We start from the raw sequence: 18560 nt of genomic DNA, 5'->3' as shown, positions 1-18560 counted from the left end.
ACCACAGACAAGTTGCACTAAGTAATAAAGTATCAAAATTCGCAATTTCATACTCTAGGGAGCACACGCGACCTTTGCACGTCAGAATCGGGCCAAGGGAGGTTGGATCTGCTGTCTTATTCACTCTGCGGCAATCGTGACGTAACACCAGTTGTTTGCGAAAGTCATCGACGTCGATAGCTAGGTACACTTGCCTACATGGAACTTTCCTCATGATGCGATCGGATATCGCATCGATGTCCGATTTTCAGGTTACCAATGAGACCACTTGTAACAAAAGTTTGATGACGTCATAACTCATTATTTCATAGGTATATTCATTGTCAGTTTGCAAAATAAAAGTATAATAATTTAGGTTGTCATAGAATCTACTCAGAAACTCAAATGGTGACTTGCTTCGATCATCATCATCATCATCAACATGATCAGCCCATTAACGTCTCCACTGCTGGGGCACGGGCCTTCCTTATGGATGGATAGGGAGATCGGGCCTTAAACCATCACGCGGGCCCAGTGCGGATTGATGGTTATTATTAACGACTGCTAATGCAGCCGGGACCAACGGCTTAACATGCCTTCCGAAGCACGGAGGAGCTCGAGATGAAAACTTTTTTTTGTGGTCACCCATCCTATGACCGGCCTTTGCGAAAGTTGCTTAACTTCAACAATCGCAGACCGAGCGCGTTTACCGCTGCGCCACCGAGCTCCACTTGCTTCGACATCGCGGCGCAATATGAAGTACCGCGCCGTGAGGAAGCTCTCTTATACCTACATCTGTATAGCCAGGTATACTTTGTCCATGACCTCACGTGACCTAGCGACTAGCGTGAATATCCAGGGTTAGATTATCTATCAGCTTTTCAACCGACTTGTATCGAGCTGAGCTTTTGTTAGCAAACGGTGGTGGAGAGGTATTAAATGAGGTGTCGGCCATGATGGAACGCTCGCGGTCAAGTTTGAATATTTAGTGAAAGAAATAATCTATTATGTTGGATGTTAGAAGCCAAGAAAGATGGAATGTTGATTATGTTATATAAAGCCATGATACATCGGTACCAAATTGTACTGTATTCATGTGTTAATTCTGATTGTTGAAATTTTTGCCAACAATTTGCCCGTATTCGTAATAATCACAATTACCTAGTTCTTATAGCAAATGTAAATTGTTACAGGCAATAAATTTATTTTATTCTTATTCTTCTTAATATAACAGCCTCCGTGGTCTAGAGGTTTAGGCTCACGATCTGGAGGTCCGGGTTCGATTCCCGATGGGGACATTGTCGAAATCATTTTGTGACACCTTCCTAGCTTTGTTTGGTAAAGACTTTTCAGGCTTGAATCACCTGATTGTCCGAAAAAGTAAGATAATTCCGTGCTTCGGAGGGCACGTTAAGCCGTTGGTCCCGGCTATTAGCCGTAAAAACACCTCGACCAACCCGCAGTGGAGCAGCGTGGTGGAGTATACTCCATACCCCCTCCGGTTGATTGAGGGGAGGCCTGTGCCCAGCAGTGGGACGTATATAGGCAGTTTATTATATTCTTCTTAAAAAATAATTCTGTGCAATAAAGTATATTTGATTTGATTTGATCGGTTATGATTATGACAAAGTATGTCTTTCCTTCTTATGTAGTGTTCCTTTTTGCGTTTTTATACTTAATGAATGTTACCAGATCTGAGCGGTAGTGATTTTCATCAACTCAAATCTACAAGTCAAAAACTAAACAGAGAGACAGACAGGCATACAGGGTGTTAGTCACATCGTTACGAGATTCACGAGAGGTTTACGAGATTCAGCCTATGTATCTGAGTTGACAGGAAATTCCACTTGCTATCAACTCAGAATCATGGTCTGAATCACCCCCAAAAGTTTTCGTTACAGTGACACTAAAACCCAATACTTACCAGTATGGCTACCTTTACGTACTTGTACATGGTAAAAGTGACATCGTAACGAATATTGAGGTGGATGATTCGGCTCATGATTCTGAGTTAATGTCAATCTACCTCGTACGGTCACGAGCATTAATATGTATACACTTTGGTACCATGTCACATTAACTTTTTGACATATTGAACTGTAAGTCGCACTAAATGTTAAATAAATATGTTAGTGCGACAGAGTCCTAAAGTGGGTACATTATATTACTCATGACTGTACACAGGTATACAACTAATTCCCGTAATCAGGGTTGATTAAATTACAAGTCACAAGACACAGCTTATAAAAACATAATATGGTGTTTGAGTCCTAAGAATGAATGAAGGAAGGAAGCCACTTGAACTTCTACTAGAGCAAACAGTTGCCAAAGAGATTCAATATGCCGTGTTAAATGTTTGGCTGAGTTTCAAACCTTCCTGGAAATAAACGTTGTAAAATAGGCTAGGGCCTTCCTTCCTAATATAGGTATTAGGAAAGAAAGTTTCAACGATTTTTATAGAGGAACACCCGAATTCAATTGAAATTGAAGAGGTTTGCTTTGGCATTCAAGGTATGTAGTCAAATTGAATTAGAAATTTAATTCAAAAGCAAAAGTGATTGAATTGATGATATTTATATACGTTTTACCCACACTCCCGAGAAATGCATTTTCGGAGGTATGATTCATTTTTGTTTTTTATTTGTTTTTTTTTGGGTTTATTTTGATTGTTTGTTTTGTTGTTGTTTGGGAGTTACCTAATCTGTATTGGGCTGGTTTTCCCTTCGCGGGTTGGAACCAGACCTGTCAAAACTTCAGGTTAGATAAGCGAACCCTGTGAAAATCGGGATAATGCTGAAGATGGTGTTAACTTGTTTAACCTCACGATGTTTTCCTTCGCCGCTGAGCACGTGATAATCATTTATGACCCAAACATGAATTCGAAAACAAATTTAAAAGTTTAGGCCAGTGTTGGATTCGAACCTGCGACCTCAAAGTGAGAGGCAAGCGTTCTACCAACTGAGCTACACAGCTCCAGCCAAGTTTACTTCATCTGAGGCAAACTTATAATAAGTCACGTTCAAAAAAGATATTCACGCGTATTTTCAAATCATAAATAAATCATATTCGCGTACTTATGTGAAAACGGAAAGCTTTCAAAGACGAATCTTAATACAGTTAATTTATTGGGAGCGTGTATATAATTAAATTAAGAGATGGGGGTTAGAATAATTTGCGCATCGCGTGTCACGTTTAATCATGCCTAATGGGGATTTGGAAGGCTGGAAGTGGTTCACCAGATCCGTTCACAGTGAGTGCTGTTCAAAGTTGTGCAATTGTGAACCAATCAACGACGACAACTTCAAATTATTAATTACGTACCTATCAAGATCCGTTCACAGTGAGTGCTATTTAAATTGTGCAATTGATATGTAATTGTTAACCAATCAATGACGACAACTACCATTAATTAATTACTTACCTATCAAACATTTGCTTTAGTCAAGCTTTAACGGCCTCTGTGGACCAGTTAATATGGTTGATGATGATTGGTTGAGCGTTGGGCTCACATTCTGGAGGTCCCGGGTTCGAATCCTGGTGGAGACATAATATGTCCCTGTCATGGCTCATGTAACGATTTCTCACTTACCTACATGAGTAAGTAGTAACTGGGACCAATCGAATGAGGGAAATCTTCCATCGCGCCAGCGGGGTTTACCTGTTTATCTTAATAAAAAAATAATAATTGCCAATAGATTATTTATTAAACTATGTTTATCAATCATTCGGATTGTTGATAATATTAACACTTTCAAGGACAGAACGTCTAATGACGTTCCGATTCCAAGGTGTCATACTACCTATTATGAACCATCAATGACCCATGCTCTGCTCGTGAAAGGGTTAACAACTAGCGCAACTAACAAGTAGCGCAATACGAATCTAATTCAATCAATTCAATAAACATGTTATGCAAATGTTTATTGATCGGATGTTTGATATAAATTCCTCCTCCCACCCCCCACATCAATCCCCAGCGCATACGATCCGTCACAGCCACATGCAGTTTGCCTAATTACCCAATATTATGCCAATGACGTATTATGATGATTCTGTGTGCCTATAATGCCTGTGAATGATCAGGATGAGAATAAATATTCTGTCGCGCGGGTTGTGCGGTGGATGACCATTGACCAACCTCAGCAACCCTAGGGTTATTATTGAGCCGCCAATTTCCCTGGCATGACTCATGTAACGACTACGTACTCACATCAGTTTTTCTTTTTGAAGTGGCTTATTGTAGATTTTCCACAGATGGCATTAACTACTTGGCTGGACAAATGGGGAGCGCTGAAGGCTCTCACCCGGTACAACGTTTAAGACAACAGGTCTGAGGGTGCCCAGTTGGGCGCGAACCTCGGCTCAGGGCGTCGTCTGAGAAGAAAAATATTTGAAAGAATTAATCGACCCTAGTGGGTCGATAGCGATAAGCGCTGATTGAGGGAAATCGTCGACCACGCCGGCGGGATCGGTATCGGGGTCCTAACTCACATCAGTAATTAGTAACCGGGACCAACGGCTTAACGTGCGTTAGCACTGATCAACATATTTTCGGACAATCGGGTGATCAGCCTGTAATGTCATCTCGGTCACCTCGGTTGAAATTCTTGCGGCGAGATGGCATTAATTTAACATAAAATGAGGGACTTACGGTAAGTCACTTACCAGGTTAAGTTCCCCCAAAAAAATATAGATGGCGGTGTATTTTTTTTTTCTTCATTTCACCTTCTAATTCGCACACGCTTTTAATATATGTTTTTGAAAACTACTTTGTTTTCATAGTATAAGTAAATATTATTATGTATTCATTCAAGTTGTACTTGTGGGAGACACGGCTTCCGTGCCTCACTTAGCAGGGTCCACAGAATACCAGCGTGGCTCGCGCCGCGGCTTATGCTGAGTGAGGCCCTTTTATAAAGGACACCACCACCATCGTTGACCAGTCCATACACTCAATTATTTGTATTTCTCGTGTATGCTGTTTTTATTATGTGTTTTGTTTAATTGTAAGTTGTGTGTTACTCCGTGTTTTAAATTATATATTTGTTATTTGTTTTGTATTTGTTACTGTGGTGTCCCTTTATAATAAACGTTTCTTTCTTTCTTTCTTTCTAATTTCATAAATAACAGATCTTTTACCTTTGTTTTTGGGTATAAATGATGACCCTTTTTATTACACCCAGGTACAATTACATCTTCCACCCATTATTATTATGATCAATATAAAGAGAAGCAACATAGGTAGCAACATACATCTATGCATAATCTGATCCAAATATCAAGCAACAATTATTTTTATATATGCTTCTGCCATTACATTATATTATATTTTTGAATAATTATGTACCCGAGTAATGAGAAAATAGGTAGTTATTACGTGTCAGTGTAGTAAATCTGGACAACGCCATTTATATGATGATGATTGGGGAACGTAGCGTAACGTAGTGGATAGTCCCTCATTGAATTTTTCCTCTCTGTAAAATTATATCTTTTGTTTTATGGGTTTACCAACAGGTAAAACTGATGGCTATCTAAGAATTGAGCATTATGATTGTTTTTTTTTTTTAATATAATATGGCTATGAATTTATCAATCTTCTTCTTAAATATAATTAAAACACATAATAACGGGTTCTTACCGCGTTCAAATGGGGATATGAGACTCCCGATATTTCGACACTGTTGCAAGTGCCATGATCACGGGATGACTGATGAGAATTAAATATATAAAATATACGAGTATAAAAGGAGAAACTGACTGACTGACATATCAACGCACAGCCTAAACGGCTAAACGTAGGCACTTGAAATTTTGAATTTGGAAGGGACGTACGTAGCTTAGGTACCGTATAGGTGCACTAAGAAAGGAATTCCCGGAATTCCCATAGGAACGGGAATTAGCGGGAAAATCCTTTTGTATGAAAAATCTAAACCGCTTAAGTTAGACGCTTGAAATTTGGCATGCAGGTACCATAGTAAACTTAAAGCTTAGTTGCAACAGAATATTGCAAAATTCCCACGGGAACGGGAGTTAGCGGGAAAAAACATTTGTATGAAAAAATCTAAACTGCATAAGTTAGATGCTTGAAATTTGACATGCACTTCCCCACTCACAAAGATCTCTCTTTTATAACACGCCACGCGGACGAAGTCACGGGCAAAAGCTAGTTTATTCTATAATCTACATTGCGCAGGTGCTAGATGTAGTAGCCATTATCTTTAGAAGAAGCACACACAACAACAAATAGCAACAACAACATATATATGTCGTGGCCAGATCATAGAATTGATCATTTCATGATGTGCTCGATCATTTAAGTATGAAATGGTCATATTTCATGAAATAGAATATCATTCGTTGGCCACATCATGATGTAGTTTGGCCAGATCAATGAACACGAAACGTTTAACGATTTGAGCAACTAAATGCATGATTACTTCATGATATGGCCAAACGTTGGCAATCATATCGTAAAATTAGTAACATTATCCACCGATAGTGGCGCTGGTGTCGATTATATTATAATCGATGAATCAATGTTATTGTTCAATTTTCCATATCGAATAGGTACATAATATTGAACCTAAGAAATTAATCGACTATTCGCAATTTTATTGCACCACATAGCATGGACACCGCCTACATTAACGATATGGCCAAACGTTGATTGAAATATCATTAAACGTTGACGTTTCAACGATATGGTCAACTTATGTTGGCCATTTCATGAAATATGACCATTTCATGAAATGGTCGACCATATCATGAAATGATCAATTTTTCGATCTGGCCACGACATATATATAATCTAATGGTTACTACACCGCAACCTTTTAGTATACCCGTAGGCGGGAAATAGGCCTTATAATATATATACATTTATGTATATATATTATAAGGTATTATAAATTAAAGAATAAATTAAACATATATACATATATATTATATTATAAGGCTAATTCCCGTTGCAATAGGCAGAGACCACAGAACTCCACCTATTTCTTCTATCGTGTGGGTTATGAGGGGCAAACCTGGTGTCATGGTTATTATTGACCCGCCAAAGGCCTGTGATTATGACTCATGTGACGACTACGTACTTACATCAGTAAGTACTCAAGTGCAGCAATTTCTTCCAGGCAACCTTAGGTACAAGGTACAGTTAAGTTAAAGAAGTTAAACAAGAAGGTATAATGTAAGTGTTACCGGGCTAATCGTTAGGAAAATGTATACTATATTAATGGCTATTACCTAAGATATATACAAAGATAGTACACTGTCGGACAACCGCAGCGACTGTTGTAAATTAGGACAATTTACCCTGCCCACCCGGGTACCTCTGACAGGTGAAACGACGTGCTAATTGAGATAGAAATGTACAGTTAAAAGGATATAACAGACGGTGGATTTGCGTAAAGCGTTTGAGTGGGTAATAAACATTTTATACAGGTGCCTGGGGGGTTAAAAATGCCAGCATCAAAGCAATTCAACTACAAAAGCAATATTGCTATTCGACATTTTATTGCATTGCGCATTTAATTTTATATGCGCAAATGTCTAATTGCAATATTGCTTTTTTACGTGAATTGCTTTGATGTGGCCTTTTTAACTTTTTTCGTTGTCGCTAACACCCATATGCACTTGTATGGCTATTTGTATGTACTTGTACAGGGGGTGTATGTAACATTATCAAAAGTAAAGAATTGAAAATGATGTAAAAAAGCACAAAAAAGACGTCATGAATTTTGCGACGGAAAATTCCACTGGATATTAACTCAGAATCATGGTCTGAATCATCCCCCTCAGTATTTGTTACGATGTCACTAACACCCTGTATAATATATTATTATAACAAGGGCGTCGTTTCAACGTCGTCCGTCTGTAAGCGCCCTTAGAGGACTCAGCACTTTAATCAGTAAATAATAGAGTCGACTGAAAATTCCGTTTATAGGTACCTAACCAAATTAATAATCTCCGAAAATGCTTTCTCTTTATTGTAATGACCAAACAAACCAACAAACAACTGAGCGAATTAGCGCTAACTAAATACACTTTTACAATGGCTAAAATTTTTTTCAATTAAAACCGCACCGCGAGATATAAAAATACGAATCTACGGCACAGCAATTTGAGCGCATTATACAATTTGTATAAACGTCCATTTTCTACCGTGACCAGTTCGGTTGACCTCTGGTGGTCGATTAGGGGTTTGGATTTTGTTCAGGGAAGCGGTTGCGAGGGGTCTTGCTAAATTTGTGATAGTCTGAAGGTAACTCGGTCTACCTCGTTAGAGAGGCAATACGTCATGTTGCGCGGTATCAGTCTCCCTGGAGGGTTCTCAAGCTGCGAATGGCCTTGAAACCCACTATGAACAGTCAAACTGCCTTCAACAATCCCTCGGGACGAATCCAACAATACCATAATTATTTCCAACGACACTTCATTGTTTAAAAGGGTCATTCTACTCGAAATGTGACGGTAACTTTTTGTTTTAACATTTTATGGCGTAATCAAATTATTACGAACGCAATCGCGTTGTTTGTGTTCTAAATAAACAAAGTTTGGTGGAAAACTGTTACGTTAACCCCAAGAGGGTCAAATATGTCGTATTTGAATACAACGGTTAATTAATTCTGCAGTTTTCATGGCTTTAAAGACTTAATAGTACAGAAATGTGTTTTTAAATAATGATAATTTATTATGAGAGGTCGTCCTTTGAATAAAATATTTATATAAATAAGTAATATTGTAAAATTCCAATATTACATACATACGCGTCAAATTGATACCACCTTTTTTGAAGTCGGTTAAAAATATGTTGGTCGAAATAATTATATGGTGGTGGAGAATGTCCTCAATAAATGGATGTATGGGTTGTTATTTGTTATGTTTTGTTTTGGGTCAGCGGCCGCTGCGCTCGCTATCTACGTAGGCGCGACAACGACGCGAGCCTTTAACCAATGGACGCAGCGAACGATTTCTACGTAGATAAATGAGTTATGTCTATTTTTCGAAGCTCCTAAATATCTTAGGAACATTCCCGGCAGTAAAAAGACTCAAAAGTAATGTAAAAAGAGCTTTATTTTGTAGCCTTTAGGCAGACAGGAGCAGAGTACAAGAAAGATAATTAAAAAAAATTCAGCCAGTGTCCTTACTATTAACAAGTTACTACAACAGGAACATTTACCCTAACACCCGATAGTAGAACGTGTAAAGGCTGTTATGTAAATAAAATTTTATCGTCATTTGTTTTAACTAAATTAGTCACGTGTTAGAAGGCCCTAATTACAATGCAAAATAATGGTAACATAAATATTGTAAGTAATAGTTATATTTGATCATGTGTTTCTGAAATACAAAATTCCAATGTAAATTAGGTATAAGTAGGTATAATATACTTACATATATTTTCAGTGTTGCTGAAAAACACATAACACAACACAACATGAATTTATTTTGTTTCATGAATACTTACGAAGCCAATGTAATCCAAAAAATGTAATATATAGCTTGGACATACTTTTTTCTTTTTCTTGTAATCTTGCTATCCCCCATTGAATACTTTTATTTTTCCCGATCTTTAACAGTCTTTGCTCCCATAACCACGTCAATATCTGAAGGTTTTCGGTCAACTGCATGTCGTTACCAGGTATCGTACATACGCCTCTAATAGGTACTTACAGAAAAGTAAAGTGAGATAGTGGTGTGGTGGGTGTGGGTAGTGGGGTAGTGATGATTTTTGATCTTGGTTTTTTTTTCTGTGTATTGATTTCTGTGTGGTTTCTGTCCTGTGTTGAATGTAATGTACCTGTCTGTGTCTGTGGTGTCCGGAAGTGATAAATGTTTCCTTCTTTTCTTTCTTTCTTTAGATAATACCTGACCTCAAGTTTCCTCCCGATTGACCTTTGCCTCCGCTATACAAAAACCATTGGCCCGTCTGTGGATTCTCCACATGTTCCAAAGCTATTAAAAGCAGGAGTAAAGTGTGAAATATTACAAGGTAGATAGCTCCTCCCGGGAGTTTCCAGCGGTAAGCTCCAATGAATAATGCGAGCTACGAGCGAGACGAACAAGGTTCTTATTTGTTCCTGCTATCAGGTCGCTTCTGGGAAACTGAAACATGAAATTCTGGGGTTCTGTGCATGAGTTCAGAGCTGGGCCAACTACGGAGTAATTGCGCTCTAAAACATATGAAATATATAGTCGTGTTTTAGTTTTTACATTTATATTTTTATTTTATGATGTCTTTAGAAAAGGTTCAGTACGATCTACTCTGATCTGAACCGACGTGCGTGTATAAAACGATTGATGAATGTGGAGGAAGCAACAGAAGTGTGTCAGTCTCTGCTGCTGTATGTATATTTGTGTTATTTATGTTATCATACAAATCACTCTCATGAGATACACCCCTCTTTATCGTGAAGGGGCAGGCAGACCACCTGTGACTTAGTCCCATGTAATAGGGGGCGAATCGGACACAAACCCTGGAAACCACGTGATATAAGTTAGCTATGATCCAAACATGAAATCAAACTCAGTGGTTTGTTTGAGACACTTGTTCTATCTTATATATTTCCGTTAATAAGCCTAACTACACAAGGGCAACCAAAAAGACTCAATTCATTTTTTAAAATATATAATTAAAAACTTTTTATTTGCTCTATTGTGTGAACCCCGAACAGTGGTATTGACTTTTGTTTCTCTCTGTGCTTTTTCCGCAATATGCAAAAACGATATATATTTTTTTAAATATTTTTGAATAATCTTAGAGCCGGTATTCGAAGCCGTGACACCACGATGCTTTCTCCGAACGCGGCTATCACAAATCTCCTTTCTATCGTGTGGGTTGTGAAGTGGAATACCAACCTTATCAACCCGGGTGTCAGAGTTATGATTGAGCCAACGGCCCCTGACATGGCTCATGTAACGATTACTCACTTACATCAGTAAATAGTAACCGGGACCAATGACTTAACGTGCTTTCCGGCACAAATTTTCACTAGGCATTATTTTAGGCATCTTTTTTTCGGAATATACATCACTATAAAGCTTACAAATCCCACCAAACCGCTTCCGTAAAAAAGCTAAAAAAACGCCACTCCGATAGGTACCCTACAGAACAGTGGGATGCTAAAATACAAATCCGCAGACCGGTCTAATCTAACAGCGTAATGGATTATGCTGCAGCATTCTACTCCCGTATCATATGAGAGTCGACTTTGTATTCACAAAACAGACAAACGTGATCAATTCCACTGAAAGGTTTCTGCTTAGAATCAGCTTAAAACTTTCTGTCCGCATCCTCTGGGAAGCAAAACCAATTAGGGCAGAGGTTCTCAAAGAGGGCCCTGCAGTAAAATAACCTATACCCTAGGTGGCCTGGTGCGCCGTAAAAAGAGTGTTCGGAAAGTTCTGATTTCTAATTCAAATTCTCAAAAAAAAAAACAAAAATCCAATTGAAAAAATAATAATAATAAAAAAGAAATAATAATTTAAAATTCTTAATTAAATTAGCGCCTTTAAATTAGTCGCGTACTAGCAACGTGAATGTTTATCTCATTTATTGCCTACCTCATTAGATTAATTTTACTCTATTTCAACTATACTTGTATCGGTGTTCTAGCTTATGCTAAAATGTATACTAACCGTGTATATTCACATACACGAATTTGCGTCATGAACCGAAAAAGTTTGAGAACCACTGAGTTAAGTTTTAAACCGATGTTGCTGACAACAGCAGTTTAAAATTTCCGTTGAACAAGCTGAAATTCTAGGAATTCTAGGCATTCTGGGGAACCTAGGCGCGGGATGAGTTCCGGAAAGTGGCATGTGGCTGATCTCGGTTCCGAGAACATTAAACGCCGATCGTTGTGAAACTGGCTGGTATTGGTTCAATATTGCGGAACTAACGTAATCGTTCGGATAAAAAACAATATTTTGCAAATATAATGTTTTACATCCTGCCAGCCACAACAAAAATACCTTTCACCAAAAAATTGAAGAACTTTAAAAAATTATGTCATTTTACAATTTGATTTCCAAATGTTCCAAATTCAATTTTTATTTCCGATTTGCTAGCATTCGGGCAGGCAAAGGCAACTTAACTGGTAAAGCCTAATTCCAAATTTAAATTTCGAATTCAATTAAAACCGTATTTTGTTGAACAAAAATTTAGAAGACCTTCAATTTTTAATGAGATTCACAGAAAGTAGTCACCAATGACGCTTCAAACTTCAATAACAAGAATGGTTGCAAGATGTATGTGGTAAAGTTTTAGTTCTGCCCAACGCAAAACCTGCTTTTGTAGGTTTTTTTTTTAAGTAAGTACTTACCTTAAATATTTTTGACTAAATCAAAAAAGTGTATTCTGTCATCATTATTATGAAATGTACTTACTCGTACTTACTTACATAAATAATAATATTTCATTCGTTAATAATATTTATTCTTATTCCTTTCTGTCCTCTTATTCTAATTCCTTAATACTAATTATCCAATAATATAAAAGTAAGGATTTTACAACTCCCGCAAATTCACACTTCTGAAGGTTTATACGTGCCCGTGGCCTAAATGTAAGAATATATAAAAGCAAAGTATGCAATTATCGTTTACAAATTATAGCAAAAAATTACTGCGTCGTTTGAATGTTTATTTGCGTAAAATTTTTCAGCAATGGCTTTTTTATATTCGCAAATGTGAGTAAATCCTACAGGGTTTCGGCTATTTTTTTAAACGCTTTCTTAACGACCGTAGACGGAAGTGTTGAGTATAAAAGGTTTATTTTCAGTCGTTACTCAGATTTATCAGATTATATATACTCACTTATTTAAAGGTTTAGTATAGTTTGTATAGGTTTAGTAGAAAATCTTACTTTTTTATAGATTTCTGTATTATTAAGTATTTTAATAACATCAATAATGTGGTCTTTGGTAGTCTGTGTTCTAGTGGTTAGAGCGCTTGGTTGAGCGCTTGATCTGGAAGTCCCGAATGCAATTTCCATGGAGAGACATTATTATCACAAAAAATCACTTCGTGATCCCTAGATTGGTTAAAATATCACACAAAAAACAAGAAACCACCCAACAAAAAAGCTATAATGATCTATACTATGGAAGGCAGAGCACTTCTATTTTCTTCAGTAACTATTTATAACATGAACCATGTCAAGGGTCTTGGGCGACTCAATAATTTCTTTTCAGGATTGATTGAAAATCATTGTTCTCACAACCCATACGTTAGAATATCAATTAATATATTACGGGTGACCATTAAGATGTATAATATACAGCCCAAAAGGAATTATATCATAGTCTTATAAAACATAATTTCCTTAAAGACATTTCCTTATTGAATTAGGGGCTTTCCACTGTCATAAGGAAATATTTCGATATCATATCATAATATAATTGAATATAGAATGATCGTCAGTAAGTAATCGGCTTTCCATGAACTTATTATCGTAGCGTAGTCTGCAATACAGAGGTCAAATGTTACCACTATTTACTTATAAGTTAGCAAATGTATTTTAGGTTCGCACTAGCTATTGCCCGCGACTTTCCCTACGTCGAAGGGACAGAGACGACGTGCAAGAAGAATTTATAAAAATCCCTTCTTGTAATAAGCTCAAGACGATATCCCAATTGTGGCAGTCAGAAGTACATCCATCGTATAAACTAAGTACTAGTGTTGTCAGGTAATCGAATGCATGTCCATTAATAATCAATTTTATTTTCTAAGCCCTAAATAAACTAAATGTCAAATAATCCATTATGGATTGAATCCATAATTGAGTTTATTAATAAAAAATAATAAATTAATAATAAACTCATATAATAACAATCCATAATGGATTATTCGACATTTAGTTTATTATTATACTGACCTGCACTGGGCTAGCGTGGTGGACTATGCTCCATATCCCCTCCGGTTTATGGAGGGGAGACCTTTGCTCAGCAGTGGGACGTATACGAGTAGGTTTATAGACTATTTTTATGATACTTATTTCTTATTGTAGCTTAACTTTTCTACTTTCTAGTCTCAAATATACGGGGTGTACGTGACAACATCGTAACGAATACTGAGGGGGATGATTCAGACCATTATCCTGAGTTGATATCAAGTGGAATTTTCCGTCGCAAAATTCATGATTGGTTTTTAGTTTTTTTTAATTATTTTCAATTCTATACTTTTGCGATAATAAATTCCACTTGATATTAACTCAGAATAATCAGCTGTTTCATCCCCCTCAGTATTCGTTACGATGTCACTTATACCCCGCACAAGTACATACTGTACCCATACAAGTAGGTATGGGTGTTAGTGACACCGTAACAAATACTGAGGGGGATGATTCAGACCATAGAAATAGAAATGTTTTATTGCAACCATGTGTTCGTACAAATTGTGGTGTTATAAAAATACAGAAGTAAGTATTATAGTATCGAGTTGATATCAAGTGGAATTTTCCGTCGGAAAATTTATGAAAATTTTTCTTTTAATTTTTCTTTTTATTATTTTCTGATCCATACTTTTGCGACGGAAAATTCTACTTCATATCATCTCAGAATCATGGACTTAATCATCCCTCAAAGTTTTCGTTAGCGACGTCACTAACACCCTGTATAATATATCAAGGGAAGTAACAACGATTCGGGAGACAATAGCAGTCTCTTGCTAATTAAATCAAAATATATTGTTGCCAAAATAAATTCTTGTTCAGCCTTTGCCTCAGGCAAATTACAAAAATGTGTAATCAGGCTTTGGGTCAGAACAACATGATTAAACACAAAAAGCTGTTCTCCTTAATCCGGGACTCGGAGCGAATAAAAATATATACAACGTATACCGCTGCTTATTATTTGGGAGCCGTGGTAACCCAGATGGTAGAACGCTTGCCTCTCACTTTGAGGTCGCAGGGTCGAATCAGATACAGGCCTAAACCAATGTATGTCGAATTTGTTTTCGAATTTATGTTTGGATCATAGACGGTTATCACGTGCTCAGCGGTGAAGGAAATCATCGTGAGAAAACCTACAATCCCGAGAAATGCATTTTCGGAGGTATGTGAATTATTGGGCTGGTTTTCAGACAGGCAGTCGCTTTTGTAAAAAATGTCGTTAAATCCGACAGAAAGATTGTGTCCGTTCCACGATGGACTATCATTATATACGGACGATGGGTAAACACCTGTCACCGCATGGTACGTCATATTCATCTTAAAGGTGTCAGCAAATCCAAATTGTTCTGCATCGTACGCACTGCCAACATTTTCAGTTTTAAATGGAATTATAATCCTTCCGAAACACGGAATCAACTTTTTTTATCAGACAACCAGGTGATTCAGCCAGCAATGTCCTATCCCAAACAAAGCACAGTTTTATAAAGTGATTTTCGACAGCATCCCCATCGGGAATTGAACCTGGACCTCCAAATTGTGAGCCCAATGCTCTAACCACTAGACCACGGAGGCTATTCTGGCTCATCTTTACCCACTCATGCTCAAAGAAACATTTATCCTCTTAAATTGAAACTACCAGCCAAGTGCCTTTCGTTCAATTCAGTAACTTCAAATGTTTTTTTTATTGATTGCGTACATGTGAGAACACTTTGACCCAGCTTTACCTTAACATCGCCTTACCTAACCTTACCTTTCCGGATAAAGCCTGACTAAAGCCGGGAAAAAGCCTTTATCTATAAGGGTAAAATCTCGGTTGTCATTGTTTTCGAAGGAATAATAGTATTGAATGTCACATAACATAAGCCATCGCCTATACAAGGTGTTAGTGACATCATAACGAATACTGAACAGGATGATTCAGACCATGATTCTGAGTTAATATCAAGTGTAATTCTCAGATGAATTAAAATTCAATCTGATTTTTGTTTTGTAACTGAAAGAAGTACGTTTGACCACGTTTTTTGCATTCGATTTCCCACGTATTTCTTTCTATACAAGTATAAATTCCATATGAAATTGTTTTCGCCAGATTTGACTTATCTAGTCATTTGATTTTCGTAAAAAATATCAATCAATCAATTAATTGACTAGAAAGATTTCTTGCCTGTTCAATCGTAACTGAAAAAAATACAAATCAAGAAGTCCGATGACTAAGTCGACTTATGCACACAGTGGATTATTTTGAAATGTTCTAGAATATTACAAAAAAGTAAATTAAGTACTTAATGGTGCTAATTCCTGTAAATACCATCTAATTTTATTTTAAGTTATATCTGTCATTTTCTTATCCGCCGAAAAGGAAAGGGACGGGTAATCCACAAGCATAAAATTTATGGAACACACGTCAATTTTAAGCACAAATCTAAACCAACCGTCTAAAAATTTTACATCCGTCAATAACCCGACACAGTTAAGTAGACAGCACGTCAAACGGATTGCATACCAGCGACGTACCTTTTGATTCGCCCGGGTTATTCATTCATTTACTCATTCTTCCTAAAATTAAGAGCTGTGAATCATCCGTCCCTTTCCTTTTCGACGGATATAAAAATGACGGATATAACTTAAAATAAAATTAGGCGGTGTCTGCAGGAATCGGGGCCATTATATACACGTGTTCACTTATTTTATCGCGGCAAGACGCACTTGTAATAAAAAGTCCCGTTCCCCGACCTCGCGAAATTACCGTCTTTCTATGCTACTTATAAGCTTTAAACAGGTTTTAGGCGGTTTAATTATGTGTCATTATTGTTTATAATGTCAGTAATCGAATTAGAAAACCTTGGACATTCATTAGGCACGTGCAAATGTCGCATTCGATATCGCATTGATCCATCACATCTCCTCGATGTGAGGTGAGACTATGACTAACTGAGATTATGAAACATTACAGATTCAAGGAAAAAACATGGTTTACTCTGTGGTTTGCACGCATAATGATTTGAATGGGTTAATTGGTTACTTTTTACCGAATTTGGAAATAATGGAAATTCCGTGCCAAAATAGTAATTGTTTGTCAAGAATTAAAAAAACGATATTATTTTGTGGAGCGAATACAAATGCTGTTGCCGCTTCATTGATAATTATTGTAACAGCCACGTTTATTCCACGTATATGTATAACTACATGTTTAGTGTACTTATTCATTGGTGCTGATTCCAATACACACCAACTAACTTTATTTTAAGTTACACCTGTAATTTTCTCATCCGCCGAAAAGGAAAGGGACGGGTAATCGACAAGCATAACATTTATGGAACACACGTCAATTTTAGGCATAAATTTAAAAAAACCCTTCCAAAATTGTATCATCATCTCCCTAGCATTACCAAGTTTTTCACAAGGTCCGCTTATCTAACCTGAAGACTTGACAGGTCCGGTTTTTACAGAAAAAAAAAAAAAACAAAATTTTATATTGGCCCATAACCTGACAGAATTAAGTTGTCAGCACACATATGAGAGAGATGCCTATTTTATTTGCCCGGGTTATTTTTTCAATCTAAAATTAACAGTTGTCAATCATCCATCCCTTTCCTTTCCGGCGAATAAGAAAATTACGGGTATAACTTAAAATAAAATTAGGAGGTGTCTGCAGGGATCGGGGCCACTAGTTCAGTTCCAATACTTTTATTTAATAACTTTTCACCTTTTATAGACCCATGTTAAGTTGCTTATCGGCCCACAATAGGAGTATATTGCCTTGTATATTACCTAGGAGTGTATAGCTATGTATATACTACGCCACCTATCAAAAGAACTTTACATCACCGACCACCAACCGTTCTTTTCAGAACTTGACCACCGTGAAGAGAATGGTGTTCATGAACACAAAAACCCTAATCATTTTAAAGAAAGATTAAAATGATCAGGGTTTCATTACAGTGGTTCTTCTTCCCTAATTTGTATTGATGAAGTATAATAAGTATTTGCTGTTGCTATGGTAAAAAAAATCACTACTTTTTTGCGTACCCAGGATGCACTTAATGTAGCTTGATGAAGGAATGTTATGATATACATTCACAGCAGTCACTCGACGAGAGTTTTTATTTGCGCCGCTTTGCATTACAGGACAGTTGATCTAATGGAACATTCTCCCTTGCCACCAGATGCGAAGATGGTGGAGGCGGCGCGGCGACTGGCACGGGGGGGCGCACGGCGTCGCTGCGGCTGGCCAACGGGCGCGTGGCGGCGCAGTCGGCGGAGCAGCTGCCGCACTCGCCGGCGGACTGCGCATCCGTGCGCATCTCCATCGACAACACCAACACCTGCTGCACCGACTCGCTCGTCACCGCACTCGATGACGAGACGCTGCTGCTAGGTCAGTAGAATGTTCCAGACTACACTGTAGTAGCAGCTGCCGCACTCGCCGGCGGACTGCACTACACTTATCAGACCCGAAAAATTGTCCCCTGTCTATGCGATGTCCAATAAAATCATTTCTTATCTTATCTTATTTAGCCTATTCGATCCCACTGCTGGGCAAAAGCCTCACCTTGATTTTTCCAGTCCTCTCGACTTTGCGCGATCTCCGGCCGATCCTTCCGATAAGCATTGAGGTCGTTACAACATCTTTTACGCGGTCTTCCTCGACTTCTTTGCCCGCCCTGAGGTATCCAGTGGGTAACGG

At 37.7% G+C, this 18560-nt stretch overlaps 2 protein-coding genes across 5 annotated transcripts in view; both read left to right on the top strand.

Moving 5' to 3' along the window:
- Positions 1-18560, top strand: part of LOC126374669 (potassium/sodium hyperpolarization-activated cyclic nucleotide-gated channel 2) — a 317872-nt gene that overhangs the window by 166022 nt on the left and 133290 nt on the right. For all 4 annotated transcript variants that reach the window (XM_050021374.1, XM_050021372.1, XM_050021373.1 and 1 more), the window contains exon 2: positions 18040-18251. In XM_050021374.1, the coding sequence (XP_049877331.1) occupies positions 18040-18251 (212 nt within the window). The remainder of the gene's footprint in view (positions 1-18039; positions 18252-18560) is intronic.
- Positions 1-18560, top strand: part of LOC126374664 (GPI ethanolamine phosphate transferase 3) — a 387485-nt gene that overhangs the window by 284841 nt on the left and 84084 nt on the right. The gene's annotated exons all lie outside the window — the stretch shown is intronic.

Source organism: Pectinophora gossypiella, chromosome 17 (assembly GCF_024362695.1).
Source record: "Pectinophora gossypiella chromosome 17, ilPecGoss1.1, whole genome shotgun sequence".
Classification (NCBI taxonomy): Eukaryota; Metazoa; Arthropoda; class Insecta; order Lepidoptera; family Gelechiidae; genus Pectinophora; species Pectinophora gossypiella.
The sequence above is the reverse complement of the archived record's forward strand: the minus strand, read 5'-3'. Positions and strand labels throughout refer to the sequence as shown.